The sequence below is a fragment of the Aythya marila genome (assembly GCF_965140915.1).
Source record: "Aythya marila genome assembly, chromosome: 2".
Lineage (NCBI taxonomy): Eukaryota > Metazoa > Chordata > Aves > Anseriformes > Anatidae > Aythya > Aythya marila.
In genome coordinates this window covers 6,245,541-6,265,113 of record NC_139043.1, presented here as the reverse complement: position 1 = coordinate 6,265,113, position 19,573 = coordinate 6,245,541, and the positions used below count along the sequence as shown (strand labels likewise).

At 41.4% G+C, this 19,573-nt stretch overlaps 1 protein-coding gene across 5 annotated transcripts in view; it reads right to left on the bottom strand.

The window, feature by feature from the left end:
• Positions 1 to 19,573, bottom strand: part of LOC309874737 (sodium channel protein type 5 subunit alpha-like) — a 206,962-nt gene that overhangs the window by 52,773 nt on the left and 134,616 nt on the right. For 2 of the 5 annotated variants that reach the window (XM_082753223.1, XM_082753222.1), the window contains 2 exons: positions 17,800 to 18,270; positions 3,666 to 3,812 (listed from right to left, as the gene is read on the bottom strand). In XM_082753223.1, coding sequence (XP_082609349.1) covers positions 3,666 to 3,812; positions 17,800 to 18,270 — 618 coding nt within the window. The remainder of the gene's footprint in view (positions 1 to 3,665; positions 3,813 to 17,799; positions 18,271 to 19,573) is intronic. The other 3 variants (XM_082753226.1, XM_082753224.1, XM_082753225.1) reach the window with 2 other exon arrangements.

Sequence of the window (19,573 nt, the reverse complement as noted above, 5' to 3'; positions counted from 1 at the left end):
GCGAAAAGTCATGGAGACATAAAGACATTGAGGCAGCTCTCCTGTCTGCCACGGGTGCTGTGCACAAACAGGGAATAAGGAGGCCAAAAGACGAAGAGGACGAATACAGAATGTCCTCTTTCTTTCTTGGAATAAGTGAGTGGAGGAGATATGCCAGGCAGAGACAACATCAGGAGCCTCTTTGGAAGACCTCCCACTTGAGAGTAAATTCATGCTGCAGAGGATAGTTTTTAATGCGTTTCTGAGTGGTCTGCTCTGTCTTAAGTAGCTGGACAGGGCTTGTGTCTCTTGTGTCAGACACCACTTGTGTCTCTAATAGTGCTAAATTGATCTGAATGCTGCTTTTTTTTTATTATTTTTTTTAAGAAGCCTGCAGCAGTGAGAAGCTGAAATCTCATTGAAAGTTGATGTTTGCTGAAGGTTTAACTCTCTTATCTTTCTCCCTCTCTCCCTTCCCTTTGAAGATCACAGCCTTAATCCAGCAAACTGACAGATGATACATAAATCTTAATAAAATACCTATATTTCTATTATAGAAAAGCCTACTTTTGAAATATTGTGTAATTGGCTCTGATTCACCCATTGCTGTATGGAGAAAAGCCATCCTAAGGACCCAAACGTAACAAAAACTTTGTCTTCAGAGGAAGATACATGTAGGGCTTAGAGTCAGCATTATCTTCACTAAAGATACAGAAGATATACTGACCAATATAATTCTTATATTGGCAGATAACATTAAATTGAAGAGAGTATTGAAACCAAGGAGAAATGAAGTGAGAAGTGAAACATGGAGAGAATATAGCAAAATGAGAATTGACTCAAAACACTACAAAGGAAATAGTTCAGGAAAAAATTCAATGGGAATCATGAAAATTTGTAACCACAAGTCACCTGGGGTAATATTTAAAAAATTAGACATGATTTTGTAGTGGAATATAAAGATGCAGAAATCCTATATGAAAGTATTGTGTCTATATACTGAGATACTACTTCTCTTTATAGTTCTGTGGATATTTCATTTGGAGTACTGTGTTTAGTTCTTGGTAAAACAACTCCAAAGAGGAAAAAATGAGGGAGTTGAAAAAAAAAAAAGAAAAAAGAAAAAGGTAAAAGGAGGAACAATGGCATGTGACTTTAGGGAGTAAACAAAATGCAAAAGGAAGCTAATAACAGTCTATTAAATTAAGTGATATTAATTCATAAAAAGAGAATGCCAGATAAAAGAGAGTAATAAAAATCTATTTCAAAAGGAAAAAAAAAATAGGATGATTATCAAGGCAATACACCCAAGCATGAGAATTTTTTTTCTAGCTGAGTAAACTGTTTCTTTGATAAATGAAGAAGTCTAAGTTGCCTGATATGTTTAAAGGTAGATTCCACAAGGCTGTACAAAATATTTTACGGGGCGATGTTTTGGCAAAGAAATTAACGGGTATGTTCTCTGAGGTCTTATCCACCTGTGACATCAACGATTTTATTTCTATGGTGTCTTCCTGTTGATTTATATGGGATGAATTTTTAATCATATAATGTATCCTTTACTGCCATCAACAGTGTTTTATTCAGAACACATTCAGTGCTTCCTGTGAGCGACTGAATAACTCAAAGCCCTGTCTCTTGGGCGTACCAAATCCGTTAAGTTACTTCCTTGCAGTTGCTGGCTTTATTTGGCTAGTCCCGGGTTCTTGGGCATTCATCAAAAAGATTATCATGCCCTTTTGTGTCGGCAGAAAGATTACTTCTGAACAGAAGGACTGTAAGTATGTGATGTCCACACAAGATTTACCCTTCAAAAATAGCATCCTTTGGGCTTTGCTCTTTCATGTTGGTATTCATAGCCTCATGTGAACTTCCGTTTGATTTCAAGTCATCCCTGGATTATTGCCATATTCCTCCACCTCTCTTTAAGAAGCCACAAATAGAATCAATTATAGTCTACTATAGAAAGGTGACATTTGTGTTCCAGGACCTTTTGAAAGTCGAGGGAGGAAATGGGGATTATTTCTTTATCATGATGTTGCTGAATATATCAGAGCTAGAATGTTCCTGTCTTATCATGACATTTCATTATAACACTAAGAAAGGACATAGTTCTCAGGCCTTCATGCTAATATAACAGGGTTTTTATATCTTACAAATGTGGTTAAACATGAAGGATACCAAATCCCCTGTGAGAAAAAACTCCTGAGATGGTCTTCTGATTCCTACTTGTTGTAATTCAGCTCATTAGTTTAAAATCTAATGTTTCTTTTGGGTAAATATTTATTTATTTATTTATTTTTTCCCTGAGATTGGAATATGAGATGCTTGAAGTTTCCTTCCTCTAAAGTACTGGACCTTTTCTTTCTGAAGATGAAAGCTCAGTATGCCAAGAACTATTCTGGTGAGGATTGCCCCTGACAGAACTGCTTCACGGCTAGAGAATTTTGGGTGGTTATCAGTGGAGTTTAGCTCACCTAAGTGTAGATCGCCACAGCTCCGCTAGTTACCCTGGGCTCCCTTTATAGTCACTGGAGAGAAACAGGTGCTTTAAAATATGATTCATCTGACCTAATTTAAACGTTGATTTCAGGAGAAGATGAAACACTTTTACCTAACTATATTTGCTCCCGATCTTTGTTGACTACAGAAGGGGTCTCAGATGACAAGTCTAGATGCAGATGTCCACATTTAGTTCAGTAAATTCCACCCCATGTGACACTAAGAATCAGCAGGCCTGGATAAGGTGAGCTCTGGCTCTGCAGCAGCCTTGTTTCCATTGACCTGTCAAAATTTCTGCATGGGATTGCTCCTGCTGGGCACAAGTTCATTGGCAGTTTTATAGAAGAACTAGGAAAGGAGTGATGTTGATATTAAGTCATTCTTTCCCTTTCATTAATTCAAACTCCCCAGACTACCACTGGTTCCAGTCTCAAGCTACTATGGAGTTCCCCAAATTCCCAGGACATGGCTCAAAACCTCCAGTTTCTGATTTCAAAGATCACTCTTCAATAATAAATGCAATGTTCTATCAATAAATACTAAATCTGAATGGAGACAAAAATCTCAACAAGTCATCAAGTGGGATATTAATGTTTATAAAGACAACATAATCCTAGAAATTGAAAATAAACGTCAATGTAGTCTTCACATTGAGAAAAAAAAAAGAGCTATCCACAGTTTGGCCAATAATAACTGAATGATTTCGAGGCTTACTGTATAATTAGTAATTTCATGTCAGCTACTTAAATTCTTGAACCTCTCTTGGGTCTATAGTGCTAACAGGAAAAGAAATGGTAATCTGCTACACAGAACAGGTGCCCTCCAGTGAACTCCAGGTACAGATCTGCCAAGTCAGCAGATGCCATTCTTGGAGCTAGTTTTCAAGGGCTAAACACACACGCATTTTCTCCTAAAATAAGACAGTAACATTACCGATTTTTTTTTCCAAAGCCTCAGAAAATCCCATCTTAATTTGTAATGCACATTTTCCAAGCTTTTCAATGATTTTTATAACAACACAATCCTTTAGTAAGACTGTAATACCTACTGTGCTTCTGCTTCCCTGACAATTGACAAATATATATTTTCCAAGCCCCAACCCCCCACAAAAATTGGTGGCATGCACTATGGAGCTTGTGTGATGAATTGCATGCAGTATCAGGTAGGAAAGTGGTTTCTGTTACCTCTTTTTGCCCTACTGGAGGTGGTGGCTCAGCCTTCAACTGCTTATCCATGTGCAACTCACTTAACTCTTCACAAATCTCAGAGTTCTGACTCCGGGCGCCTGGGCTTTGACATCGCTGCCCCCTCAGCTGCAGCTGCTTTTCCTGCTGGAAATAATCCTAGATGGGTTTATTTTCTTTTTCTTTGATAGCATGCTTATTTCTTATGGAGAACTCCCCAGCTAGAAGAGAAAATAGCCTGAACTATACTTGTCAGGGGATGACATCTTAAGGAAAAATGGCAAGCAACAAGATTACACAAGCTTATGCTGTAATTTTTCAGGTTTAGCAACTATATGTGTCAAGATATCTGTCTGTAAAATCGGAAATTACAGATAGACGAGCTTATTATTTTTGAGCTGTTGTTGTGGGAGGAAATTTCCTTGTGTTCTCCACTTTCCATCCAGTTTGGTGACATAGGTTCTTCCAAGGACCAGAGGCACAGAGGAGGGCTTGTAGTTCAAACAAGGGGTTGTGCTTTGTTTTTTTTTTTTTTTGTTGTTTGTTTGTTTTTTTGCAACTTGAGGGGTGTACTCTGAAGCCAGGTGACTGAGCGATATTCAGCATCACAGATGGAGAAAGGCACCAGTGCAACACCCAGAGCCCTGCCACGGGGCTGCTTGAAACGATGTGAAAAAAACTCACCCTGAGAAGACAAGCTACACATGGAAGGGAAGGAAAACGCCAAGTTCACAGGAAGAGATAAAAGGTATCTAAAAGTAGATGTAAAAAAAACTGCAGGTAAACACAGGAATGTGTGCGGCGCCTGTTCAGCAAAGCACTGCAGACTACTTTGCACCCACTGATATCAGCGGGACTTAACCGCAGGTTGAAAGGAGAGCACATCCTTAAGTACTGCACTAAAAGAGGATGCGCTGCGGAATCAGACCAGCATTTTTTCCTGCAAACACATCTGACTGGCCCCAGTGCCTGCCGGTACAAGTGGTGCCGTTAAATCCAGCCACGCCATCCTGGGGCGATGCTTATTGCCTCTGAGCTCTCCAGAAGTGCTGCCAGGACTAATGGCAGAGGAGAGCATGCTTGCACGGTTGGCCCCTGCATCTGGAGCCCAGGTTCACTGCTGGTGTAAATCAGTTCAGTTTTATTGATTCACCTGCAAGAGGGGTTGCTCTGAAAACTCCACAGCTCATCACAGCACTACCATCGTTCATGCCATTACTAATGCTGCTACTAAAATATTAATAAAACTCAAGCTGATTTCAAAGGGTTATGCTGAATTGCTTACAGAAGGACTTCCATGCTGAGAAAAAAATTACAAGCATAACAGGATTTCAACAGTAATTATTTAAACCTATTTATCTTTCACTTGTCCACCTTTTTTTTTCCTTCGGCTTGAGTGACATTCGACGTTATTCAAGTATTAAAGTGAGTTTCCCTTCCCCAGGGAGCCGCAGCCTACCTGCCTCAGTTCTAAAGCCACATCACCACAGGAAGTCCCTCAAGAGGTACCAGCAGCAGAAAAACACTTTATTCCAAATATAACTATCTGAGAGAACAGATGACACAAAGGAAGCAGTTGGTTAAGCAAATTGCTCTCTCTGTATAAATACTTTTGGACTGTCAGGTTTGTACCAATCCTTTCAAATGTTGTTCTGCGTTTCTAGCAAATTAATTCAAAATCAAATTACTTGTTTCCTGCTTCAGAGGGCATGTGGTCTAAAATATAATCTAGCTTTAATAAATTAAAGTATGCATGTGCAAGCCTGTACCCTCTGCATGAGAATGTATTGCATGCGATTTCTAGGCACAGTTTAGCACCGATCTTCACAAGCCGGAGAGTGTTCCATAATCACTGAGCCCCTGCCAAAAAGTAGCACTTTTTAAAGAGCATCTTTGGAAATATTGTAATATTCAGGAGAGATGCTAGCATGGAAAGCAGAGAATACTCAATAAGGCGCTCAGCCATAAAAAAGTTGTGTGTTTTTTTTTCCTTTATGCAATGTGCATACAACTTAGTACCACGTAATCTTAATGGCAGGGTATCAGTTATAGCACTAAAACAACAGGAACAATCGTGTCATGTTAAAAGTGCAAGGCAATCCCGGGTGACATCTCGAGTTCACTTATGCAGAAGGGTTGTGCACTCAGATTCATTAGAAACAAAGCCGTGTACGAGAACAGACTGTGTAACTCAGTTGATCTGACGAATATTCAAGTTGTTAAGCAAATTATTGCACTGAATAATTAAGCTAGCGTCAGATGCAAAGCTTACACCGTTTCTCTACTGGCTAAACCTTCTCCGTGGCACCAAGATTTTAGGAACAATTTCCTAGAGACTAAACTCCAGGAAACATGGCCCCAGCTACTTCCCAGAAATCACACTTGTAGCAAGCATCTGACAAGTTAATATTAATTAGTACTGATGGAGTATATCCTGGCAAATTATCCACTAGGGTTAGGGAATTAACTGGGTTTTTGCAAATGACTGATGCCAGCCCTGGTGAGCTGCTGCCATGGGATGGAAGGGTCTCAGTTCAAGCACACAGAGCCCAAGGGTCAGCAGGAATCTGCCTGGGGCAGGGTGCATTCGCTGGGGTTTTGTTTAACTTTGGGCTGTTTGCTTCTGCTCTGCTTCCAGATGATTTGCTCTTCTGGCAGCAATGGCAGCAGGTTTATCTCCTGTAAAGCTCCCCACCGTGGGTGGTTTATATAATTTGTTTTTAATTTTTGTATCAAGTGCCATGTTGCCAAGGCAATACACATTATGGTAATATTTATTGATTCGCTTGTTTTCACTATTTATAAAGTAAAACCGTTCAGCAGTACGAAAACTTTGTGCCTATAAATGGCCGGCTGGGAGCCTGGGACAGGCGTTAGCTCTTTTAGAGGATAAACCATAAGTTTGCTCACCCCTGCTCGGCTCTGGGCCCTAAAAAGAGGTGCTCTGCCAGCACCGTAGGAGGGTTTATCCTGTGTAGGAGGCTGGACCAAGCGCTGTCCCCTCGCACGCTGCAGGTCAGCTGCGGCACCACAAAAACAGCAACCGGATTGAAAACAGAGCACGATCTGGGTGACATCCCAAGTGTGCGTGTGCACGGACCCACATACTTGTTGGCTGGCACAAGTAAATACACAGGCTCCACACCACGTCCTGCCTCTGAAAAGCACGGATCAGCTAATTGTTTCAGGCTCAGATGGGGATTAGTGCAAATGCCGTTCCTCTGGAAAGAAGACTTGCTGCTGGCAAACCAGGACAAATACCTGTCATCGACGTGGATTCGCTTTATTCCTTCCCCATGGAAATATCATTTTTTTCCATCCTGTGCAAACAAATTTAGAAAGATGATCCCCAGGCCTGTCTCTCACATGGGGATCTGCTCGGATGGGCTCTCCTGACACTTCACTCACTACCTAGATCATGACCCCAGCTCGGAGCATTTGTTCCCTGATTCCCCAGGCACGGCTGTCATGGGAAAGAAGACGTGCAAAGCCTTTGATAGCAGGAAGCTTCCTCTCCCTGCAAGCGGGGGAGGTAAGGACTGGGGACTGGGCTAGAGCACTCCCCACTTGCAAATGTCACTGCTGATCCAGCGGGCACAGATGAAGGAGGTGCAGGATGAAGTTAATTCAACTTATTTTATGAGGTGGTCAGGGTATCGCCTAACGCTGCTGGGACAGTGCAAATACGAACTGCCCTTTACTCAGTCCATGGTGCAATGGGAAACAACAATCTTATGTGTCTTCTCCACTCCCCACCAGGCTCATGCATCCCTCTGGCACCCTGAAGATGAGTTTTGGACATTGCTCATTGCAGGAAGAACCACTCGCAGTCAAGGATGCTGGCAGCAGAGGCATCTCTGCTTTAGCCATTTGGAGATGACCAACACTATGACACAGCCTGCTCAAGAAATGCCATTCAGCACAGCTACAATTAGTCCTCAAATAGTCAAGAACATATTTTAATCTGCAAACCTTCCCATGGCCAGTTCAGGGATATGAAATACAATAATAGGAGCCTGAGGAGTTTTTCATGTAGAGCAAACCCAGCTCAGTGGAGAAACACATGTAGTTACGAGAGGGTTGTTTACTCTGGGAAGTAACTGTTGGTGTTTATGTTCCTCCTTGCAGACAGCTATGGATTTCACAAAATTGCTGTGCCTGGTAGCTATTGGCATCCTTTCTGGGCAACAGTTTGCATCGAGTAACTGGCACCCTTCCTGTGCAGAGAAGCCAAGGAGTAAACGAGTGTGAAAAACGAACTGTTTGCATCCTACCTCTGCACAAGGGGAGAGGCGAGCAGATTGCAGTGCTGCTGAAAAGCAGCGAGCTTGCCTTACTGGCAGGGCAGCACCTGTTTCGTGTGTAGAGTCAACAGGAGGCTACAGTCAGCAGAGCTGTCAAGCTGACAGCTCTCAGATATGCTGAATTCACTCTGTCTGAAAAGACTTCAACAGTCGGGGCTAAAATGGGAGAGAAATAAATAGCCTCGATCCAGGGAAACAAATGGTGGGGTTTGCTACCATCATTTATGATCCTGGTTCCCCTCTCATGAATAAATATAAATCCTTGTAGCACCAATAAAATCGGTGGATTTATCTTTCTGCATGTTCAGCATGCAAAGAAAAAACACCAAATACATCAGGAAAATCCCCTTGCTTCCTTAATATGAGATGGGGAAGATTAATAAAACTTACTCTGCTAGGAAGAAAGGAGGGCTGCCACACAGCTGTCAATTTTAAGCGCGCATGTTCAGGAATCTCTCTGCCCCCATTTGAGGAATTACTTCTGCAAAGCAGGGTGGCTACTGCTCAGTTTAATGAGAAATCACAGGAAAACCAGAAGCAATATCAGAGCACAGCACTAGGGACAGGACTCATGTGGCACTTTAAAAGCATGTTTCATTATCAGTCACCAGCATTTGTGATGCTGATGTGAAGTGCCTGAAGTCCTACCTTGAGTTTGCAGCACAGGAAGACTGTACAGAATTTAGGGGCTGCAAATTCATCAGCAAGGGTGGATAGGTATGAAAGCAGGAAAGAGAAACATCTAAACCTGGTGATATGAGGGGGCATCCCCACTCTCCATCTTACACCACCAGCTCTATCTCTCCAACAACAACTTCACATCAGACTAACTTAGCCTCTGATTTTTGCCCAGCTTTTCAGTCCTTATCTCCCCCTCCCAGCCCTTCCTCTCACCATTCACCTGTGCAAAAGCCAGTCACAATCTGATGCAAACTCAGTCATAAAACATCATCAGAATGAGAAAGTCCTGCTCATATTTCCCATGTAATTCCATCTGTGTTGTTTTTTTTTCTTTTCTTTTTCTTGATGACACAGCCTTTACAGGAACCTCATTTATTAAAACCAAAACCACTAGCAGAGGCGTGCAGAGAGCAACACAGACAAAACAGGTTAGATACAGCAGTCTGAGAGATCAGATATAATGCAAGCCTGTTGCCCAGCTCCTGGTGACTGTACCGGTAGATGAAATTCTGTCCTTAATTTGGATGTTCACAGCTCCCAAGGGAATTTTCAATTGTGTTGTCATCAGTCAGAGTGAACACCACTGTAGTTTGAACTTACACCTGTGTAGCTAAATACAGGACTTGTCCTCCTGGTGGACCTATAAAACAGCTTTATTCCCTGAAATCTGTAGGCTATTTGGAAGCAAAGATGAGAACTTGTTTAAAAAAAAAAAAAAAAAAAAGTATTTGTGAATATGCAGCTGGATAAAAATACCAGAATCTGGGCCTTAAAATTCAGAGTGGCTAAGGCTGGCCAGAAACCACAGCTGCTGAGCAGAGAGTGTTAACAGCAAAAACTCCTCTGGTACCAACCCATCTTGGCATGTGTGTATATATATACGCATATATATATATGTACACACACACTCCAATATAATGTGTTTATATATATAATGTATGCATATATGTATATACATATATGTATATACACACATTGCCAGCCCCTCCTGGATTTATTTATTTTTTTTATTTTGAATAAATGTGAACTTTTTCCCCTGACAAACATCGTGCAGCCACCAACTGCTGCTCTCTGCACCAACCCTGGGTGCTTTGCCAAATGCCTTCCCCTGAAGAAGAAAAGGGCACTTTCACAGTGGTCTTTCTCGAATTGATCCAGAACATTTTACGTGTTTGAACTCTGGCCCTGGAGGAGCAGTGCACATTATTTCTAATGGTGTGGTCCTGGCTGGCCTGAGATCTTTTCCCACACTGGGCAACACACTGCCCATAATAAAGCATTGATTCATTATTCCAAGGGTTCAGTCTTAAAATTGGTTTAAGTGGGAGAACTTGGCAAAAAGATGGACTGCCAAAGTTAATTTAGCTTGTTATCAATTCAATAGGCTTAAATAGGCAGTGAAAGTGTTTCATAAGTGTTCATTGTTCAGAGTTCAAGCTAATACCTTCTGCTAAATTGCATTTTGAAGTTTAATCACACTCTACTTTATGTTTCTTTTGGTAATTGGGATCTCTCCACAGTATAATACGAAGAACTCAAACTAATGGGCTCCTCTGATTGAAGCTTAAATTTTGGAAGTTTGCCTCAAAGTGCAGCATGCTTTGAGAGAGTGTCTGACATACTACGGGTCCTTTCACCCAAACAAGGCGGTAATGTTTTGATCCTTAAGGAAGACTTATTTTAATACAGGCAATAGCAACAGAATAACTGTCAGACTTTCAGATGCCATTATTTTAAATGTTGTTATTTTGGACCATTATTGAGGGGAGTAATGTCAAGCCCTCATGCCCCTTGAACACACACACCCTCTGTCTCCCCTTGGCACAGGAGCTGTTCGAGAACTGGCTGCTGTTCATTTTGTCCGAAATGTTAAACGTTGGCATTTTCCTTACCAAAGGCAGAAACAGCAAGAAATGCTCATTTCTGGGCAGCATTGTGCTCCGGGGAGGGACATGGATCCTGGGAAATGGCACCCAGTAGGCTGTGACTGACGCATGGTCCCCGGTCTGGGCTCTTGTCCAAATGCATGTTGACAAGTCCGCTACGCCTGATATCGGCTCGCTCAATGCCAGGCTTTTCTTTTCTTTTTATTTTTTTTTCCTCTTTCTTTCTCCTATCAGCTCCCTGTGTTTCCTGGACCTTAGGCACTATGCTGTAGACAAACATATTTCCTGGGCACCGTGTCTACTGGATAAGCACCCTAAAACCTTTATACGTGGTGTGACTGCTGCGATCACGTCAGCAGAGAGATCTGACACTGAGTCTTGTTCTGCCCTATTGTACTGAAATGAAATAAATATAAATGCCATTCTACATGTAAAAGCAAAGACAAAATAGAGGTGCTTTAAATCTGCTGCTGTGATTTACAGTCCTTTTTTTTTTTTTCTCTTTTCTTTTTAATGGCCTTGCTGCTATTCTTCCCAAGGTGATAAATACAGAAACATTCTATTTAATTGCTAAAAATATGAAAAAAGAAAATAAATGAGTTCTACACACTTTTCAGGAAATGCAAACCAAACCATACACTTTCAAAGAGAGAGAAAATCAGGCAAACTGGATCTAATAACAACAACAACAACCAACGCTTGCTGCCTTACTTAATGGTCAGAAAAATATTGTCCCAAATAAAGCTGACATGCAGACTGCTGCAAGATTTACTGCACACTGTGCATGTGTACACGTGTGTTCATTCTCCTCCCAGTATAAACTGGGGAGTCATCAACTGACTTCGAAGGTATTTTATCCAGTTGTACTAAAAGAAAATTTGTCCCTAGGACTGTATCGGAAAACAGCAGGGATATAAATATTGCTTGAAAAGGCATTTCCTGACAATAAACGATATTTCCTGCAGTAAAAGGCTGAAATTAATGTGCCTTGTCAAATAAACATATGACTTCATGGTATCTCTGATTTATCGATGTTCGAATTATCAGGAGAGTAAGGTATCGTCACAAACAATTTATACCAAAATCTTTATGCAATGGCATTTTTAGGGCAATTATCAGTAATTTCAGCTCCACTAATGTCAACCTGGAATAATTCTACTGACTTTTACAGAATTCATATCACTTTAGGAACAGGTCTGTACTGTACAGAAATTGTACAGTTAAGTATCCAATGATTGCAAAGGAACAGATGTGGGTCCAGATGTTCATGGTGAAGTCTCTGTTACCTGAGACATTTAATTCCCTCCTCTATCTCACAAATGATGTATCACAGTGAAAATAAACTTACAGGCTCTGAGTAGAAATTATTGCTTGAAGTCCTTGACTCTGTGCTATGAGAAAACTAAAACTTGATGATCCCAACGGTCCTCTCTGCCCTCAAAACTATTAATCTCTTACTGGTAGAAACATGAAAAAAAAAGCCATCCAAAACAGTTTCACCTTGTCAAGTGAAATCAAATTAAGTCAGTAATACTGAAAAAATGGGGAAAAAGAGAATAAAAGCTTGGGGATTTGATCCAGTTCAGAGCAATATAGGAGCTGTACCACCAAATAGAGACTGTGGTCATGGCCAACTCTGTCATTGGCACGTATGGAGGTAGGAACTTATCTAAAGCCTGGAAAACTGATTTTCCTGGGAGATGCATTTGACAGAGCCCAAGCTGAGAAAGTGATTTTTGTGGAGTTACAAATATTTGTCGGGTGTGCAAAATCCAGGCAATGTGTATCCCTCACTGAGAAAAATCCTGTGAGAAACCAGGAAACCCTGAGGGGTGACAGAAAAAACCTTCCCCTTCCCACAGGCAACATTCCCTGCCAGGTCATGAAGGCGAACCCCAGCAGGCAATAACTCCCTGCCATTTAAGGATTTCCACATCCAGGGGAAAGCCTCGGGCAGTGGGAAGGGGCAGCTCTCGAGCATCTTTGCAGATTCAGATGGCACAAATCAGCCACAGTGGGAGCTGGGACCTGGCCGCTGTGAACCTAAACATGTGTGCCTGGTGTCGAGGAACGGGGAAGGAGCTGCAAAGCGCTTCTTCATCCCAGCAGCAGGCAGTGAGCACTTTCCATATGACCCAATTAGCCACTCCATCGGAACAAATCAATAATGGCATTTTCTGGAGACAAGCAGGCAAGTGCTGCTGGCTTGGCACTGCACCGCACGGGGAAATGCAGAGGTGTTATCTCTGCAGAAAGCAGCGTCCATGCCTGGTTCTGTCACGGCAGAGGGGGCAAATGTGGCCACGAGCCACTAGCTACTGCGGCATCATAGATTTTCTTCTCAGTAGCATGCCATAGATAGATTGAGGGCAGTAGTCAGAGTAAGGCAACACATGCTGCAGTTAAATTTAAGAAAGGGGAGAAGGCAATAACAGCCTTACCAGGCTGACTCAAACAACAAGCAAAGTTTAGAGCCATTTTCTGACATTGTGCTAATGACATTTGCTGACTGGAGGACCTCGCCAACGCAGACAATGATCCAAATACGTTGAAGAAAGACACGCATGTCCTTGAGGCTTGGGGTAATAGAAACAAGATGGAGTTCCATGGTGTAAGTTCAGGACACTGTGCTTTGGGGACTGATTCAGGATGTCAGCCTGGCATTACTCATCTAGAACCTCCTTTTAGTCTGTCATGGTGTGTTTTTTTTTTTTTTTCTGAACCAAAAAGTGATGTTGCTGTGGCAAAGGCACACACTGTTCTGGGCTATAGCTGTGGGCACCTTGCAGGATAAGCAGTAACAAAGAAGGAAGTTTGAAGACTTTATTTATCTAATGTAAATGGCACAAACTCCTCTGATGTCTGGAACTTTCAATGCAGTAAAACTGCAGGTGAGTTCCAGTAGGATCCCCATGTCAGGTGGATTGCACACTGAATTGTCCTATCACCTTACTGTCCCACAAAGCATTCCTTACTCCTGTAAGAGCCTGAAGTTTGATGCTGCCTATGAAAAGATGGTCTTTTTAAGCAATCATAGGAATGCTACGGAAGCTGAAGACGACAATTTGACAATTTCCAAATTTTAATTACTTAGGAAGCCAAAGTGAGAACCCAAAAGAACCTTGAGAAGATGCAAACTGTTGCTGTGGTTGCTGCTGAGATTTTAGGAGTTGTTTCCCTGCTAGGACAACCCATATTTAAAATTATACATCTCAAAAAAGTCGAAAAATGAAAGGCAGTTTCCTTTCTCAGTCTCACTCTCTTCCGCCTCTTCTCACACCTGCGCTGACTTTTATTGCTCACCTTTTCTTCCTGATCCTTTCACCATATGTGTGAGCTATAAGCATGTGTCTCTTGGCTCTCAGAGCTGGCAGAGCATCTCACTTACATCTCAGGAATCAAAGCCATCAGGTGGGCTCTCTCCTCCGGAACCCTCTAGATGACAGTGCCAAAAATGGGTAGCTTTGGGAAATATGGCTGCTGCCAGTAAGATTTTATGATAGAAATGGAAGCTGAAATTTAAATGTAGACATTTCTACGTGTTTCTCGTCACCCGAAATTTCAAACTGCTTCATCTAACACTGTGGGGGTCATTTGTCTTAGCTAAGATGGCTTATGATGCCCAGAGAGACAAGCACTGGTACAGGAGCTGTAAACTGAACTGATCCTCACCCTAAAATATCTCATTGGGATCAAAAGTTTTGTGGTTCTTCTGGAGACTGACCTCCCTTCCTTTTTAGCTTCAGAATATGGCCCTGGATGTTCAGCTGACACAGCAAATGGGAAGGACATGTAAGGATTGTGTAGGTTCACCCAGCCACACACTTGAGAAGCATGCAATGAATATATTCCCTTTCCATACATTTCTTTTTTGCCTCTTTACCCATGCAGTTGCACCAAAATCTGCATGCATGAGGAGGAAGGCAGGTTCTGGCAATATTGCCAAAGGACTGCCAAATTCCAGGTCAGCCCACAACTTTAAAGTGAAGCAGGGTACATTTTCTTCTCCCCAGCAGTAAATCTACATGCACATCCTCTTTGTACATGCTAAAATATTTAAATATGTAAAAATATGGATTATAATTAGGGGAAAGTTAGAATAGATTTGAATGTTTAACGTACCCTTGGTAGTTCTTGTTTAATTTCTGTATGATGCCCTCTACACAAAAAGATACCTCACCGCAGTTGTGCCCTTTCAGTGCAATCATGTAAATTTTGCTTTTGTTCACATTGTTTTTCCTTTGAGAGCTCTCTCTCTATGGTTATCGTGACCATTCTGAAGGAAGGAGGTAAGAACCACTGCAGAGATGGGCTCACAGGATAAAGGCTTCTGATAAAAAGCAGGGAGTTTTAACCCTCTGTGCCCTTGATACAAAAGCTTGCACATTGTAATAGCCACAATAATGCATTCAAGGAGCTGGGATTTAATATTGACCTCTAGCTGCAATAGATGCTTCTGCAGTAACCTATGTGTTGATAAAGGGATTTTATTTATTTATTTGTGAGTGCAGAGATCGTACGTATGTCTTTGGAACGGGCACCACTGAAAATGGCAGGTCTTTCAGAGTATGTTTTCCCACGGCTCTTCTCCTTTTTGAGACATTTACAGCTGTGCAAATTTATTAGGGTCTTGCAGGAAAACAAACACAAAGATTGTCCTGCAATTATGTGTTCTGCTGTCGAGCTTCTTCCTATTTTTATTTATTATGCCAATACAATTTGAGTCTTTGAACCGGAGCCCTCTCACGTGCACATATTTTCCTCACTAGACATTTGACAAAAGCAAGTGCTGGACATGTGAACTTGCTTCTTGTTGGGACCCTTCCAGGAGTAGTCCCCTAAGCTCTGCAGACAAAGGTTGAACACCACTGATCGGGGCTACGCACCAGGGAACACCAGTGACCTGCAGCAGCTGCTCATCAAAGCCTGTAAAACACTGGTGACAAAGCTAATGAATATATTTCTCGACCCCTTTCCTTCTACGTCATGCACATGCTAGCAGTGACTACATTGTTTCACTAAAATCCAAATATTTCATGGCAATGCAACAATGCTAACCTAATATTTATTGAACATTTCACAAAACGATGCAGTGTGCAAACTTAGTACTTCGGTTTGTTTCTCCTATTTGGTTTGTTTCTTCCCATTTTGTTTCACTTGGAATCCTCAATGTTTATGTTATATATGATAACACTTCCACATAATTGGAACCATTTGAAAAAGTTTTCTTAATATTTTCAGATCCATTATTATTTATTATGTTCTATTTCATGAAAATGACTGTTTTCCTATATCAATTTGTTCCTTCATGACTGTAATAGATCTCCCTAAACCTGCAATTCCACATTTACTTTCTATACAGCATAAAATGGACTTCCATCTGTCCCATGCCTACACACCCACATGGATACATTGTGCAGTTAAACAGAAGTCCACATTTCTATATTTTTAATGTACTATAAGCTGTAAATTTCCCAAATCCTCCATGCTCCATGCTACAGTTTAGCTTCCAATTGTGACCACTTATTTACCTTGAGCAAGGTGGGGTGCAGTGACACACCATACACGTGTGTGCAGATGCACACGCTCATGCTTCCAGCCCTCACGGACACTTGCGTGCAAAGTTGCAACAAACTTTTCTCTGCCTTGTAATTAAAAGGGTGAGAATTTTTACAATTGTGACCCTCTGCCAGATGTAGTAGATATGTGTGTATAAAAAAAAGGTCAAACAAAAAAAATCCTGAATTAAACACACTTACATGCTATGATACATATTTATACTAGTCAGTATTGGCAGATTAGCTAATTCTACTGTATATTTCACTTTTCAAGTGTTCTCCTCTTGTAGGTTTAACTAACACAAGCCTGGGAATAGGAAAAGGCTTCAAAGAAAAAACATATATTATCCCTAGAATTAATCCAACTCATGCCCCAAATGGTTTTAGGAAGTCCTGCTTTATGTTCGGTGAGAAGAGGGAAGCAATGGACAGGACCTCACTGGAGCCTTGTCACTCACTGAGCATACAGCTAACCCACAAAAAGCCCTGAAAACGTAGTCAGCTTTGTGGGTTATCATGTGCCACCAACACTGATCCACAGATCATTTCCATAAATGTATTCCTTTTTTTTTTTTTTTTTTTTAAAAAAAAAAAAGAGATACAAAATAGTCCCTAAAATTGTTTGCCAAAAATTTCATACTTTTTTTTTTTTTCTCCCTAGAAGTCTGTTCAGACAGTGGGGCTTGCTGATAGAGTTTTCCGACCCCTTGCCCTCACGCTCCCCAAGGATTGCTCAATGCCTAAGACCTGCTGGTGAGCAGATGCACCAGCACCAAAGAGATTTCCTCAGTGAAGTAGCAGAAATTAACATTTAACAGCCTGTTTGTGCCTGCCTCCCTGGCAGAGAGTCCTTCCTCAGGGCTTTCTTTTTTAGGACATCCCTTCTCTAAGGACTCCTGTACTTCAGATCTTTCTTCCCTTCGACCAGGAGATGGGGGATCCCTCCTGACAACTCAATCTGAAACAAGAGCTTTGATCCAGAGCCTGCTGAATGTCACACATCTCCGCTGACACCACAGGAGTGAGGGATCCACATTAACTATATATGTTAAGGGGGGAGGACAGAAGGAAAACCATTCCCATAAAGATTTTTCTCCTCCATTTTACACCAACATTTCAAACCACACACAAGTTTTCAGCCATTACTACTGAGAGCTCTTAGGAACAATAAAATGTGAAAACACCAAAGAACAAGTAAATAACTTTTTTTTTTCCTGTCTGGATACATATGACTCCATATCTTCTCACTTCTTCTGGCACAATGTCTTATCAGACTCTGCCTAGATTTATTTAACAGAAATATCTGGCCCTGGATTCCTGTTACCCAAATCGAACCAAGCCATTCCCCAGTACTGTACACCAAGAAAATGCCCTGTCAGAGTCAGAGGAACTTAAGGTTTGTTCTGTACTATTCCCATGATTCAGCTGAAAGAAAAACAGGCTCCTGTGTGAGAAAGGGTTTAATTGCTCTTGTTAGAAGAATTAATATCAACAAGCACAAATAATGCAAAGGAAGGGAATGCCTCTTGTTGGAGACTGAATTTTGCTCTTGGATATGCAGGTGTAACTTCCTCTAAAGTTAACAACATATCAAAGGCAGGATTAGGCCATAGCACATTTGCATTATGAGCCATGGATCCAGAGCAAGGGTGGGAAAAAAGGCCATCTTAATCAGATGCAGCTAACAAACATTTTCATTGCCTACCTGCTCCATTTCTGTAAACGTGCTCTGCTCCTCATCTTCCTCCTCAATATCAGACTCTCCCACAGCAATAGGAACACAAATGGACAGGTCAGGATTGGTCATGAAATCATCATTATCTGTAATTCCCAGGTGTTTATCCCCATTTTTATTCATCCCATCCTCAGTGTGGTTCTCTTTGTGATTCTCCATGTCTTTGCCAAACTCAGCAGTTGTGTGACTGTTCACGCAGTTGTTCAGGGCACCTGTATTCTGGGCAGCAAGCTTCATCATTGCCTTCTTTTCAGCTGTGGTCTTGGGATGCCGGAGGACATTGCAGCAAAAATCCCACGTCGTGCGTTTCACGTACTGAAGACCCCTGTTGATCCGAGCAAAAGCAAGCTGCAGGTTGTTCATCTCTCCATCCTCATCTGGTGCCGAAAGGTTGTCAGCGCTGAAAGAGCTCAGCAGCAAGGCAAGGAACAGGTTGAGCACCTGAAACAAATAAAGTTAAAAGGAAATTAGTGACTCTTGAATGTGGAGGGCAAATTTTGGTCTTGGAAGTGTGAGGATCCGAGTCTTGTCTCATCTGTGCTGCACAAACATCATCAGCATTTGTGGGATTGCCTCTAATTATGGGTGGTTTCACTGGGAATGGAGGCCTGCAGACTTTTCCAAAAACATTAATTTCAGGTACAGAAGTTTAGTATGGACAAGTACCCACACTGATATTCCCTTTCTCCCTCCAGCATCCCAAAACACACACACACACAAAAAAAAAAAAAAAAGGAAAAGCTGAGAAACAGAATATGGGATTAAATTTTCATTGGAAGCTCTGTAGTGTAAATATTCTTATAAGCTGATATGAATGAATAATGAATTTCCTGTCATTGCTAGTATTTCATCTTGGTGAAAATCACTAATTGCAACAATTACTGACATCCAGAAGTGTACTGCTTACATGTGCAAAAAATATATATACATATATATATAATATATATAGGAAGATTTTGCTCAGTGTGAATATTGTTACTTACATTTCATAGTACATTATGATATATGTATGCATGGCATTTCACCCTAATAGTATATTTGGAAACTTTTCTAAATATTTGTATGTATTTTCATGGGTACTCTAGATTTAAATAGCCTCTTGGCCAAAGAAATCTTACTGTGACAGTGAATAAATACCTAAGAGAACATAGAGTTTCAAAACATTTGCCCTGCAGGAAAAAGGAGCCATCACACCCTGGATTAATGCGGCTAAAACTGAACAGGGCTAACCCCGCAAGCAGGCCTGGTCCCGGAAATGCTGCTACCAATCAGGAGAAAAATATTTGAAGATATTCACAGGTGTATGTAAGATTCAGACTGAACCAGAGACTGCAAGTTGGTTTCCTCTTACTTCTGCAACTTCACAACTATCTACCTGGGCTTGCAGAGAACTTCAAGATTATATACAACTACAGATTTCAGTAATGTATTTGACTTTTTAAGCTACTTTTTTTTTTTTCCCCATCTAGTGTGTTGATTTTTCTTCCCACTAAATTTAATTATATCCAAGAAATAAAACCAATTTCTTCTTTGAAGGCCATTCCCCATGATACATCTTGCAGGTGATTACCAGCTGCTGCATGTGACGTTGTACCTGTTTGTGGTCTAAGAAGGACTGAAGCATGGCTTGCATGCCAGACTGACATGGACAAGAAGCTCACACCAGAGGGAGATGCTTGGGATGATGGGAATGGTGCAGAGGTGACTCAAACCAATATCAGCTAAAACATACCCACCCAAAATA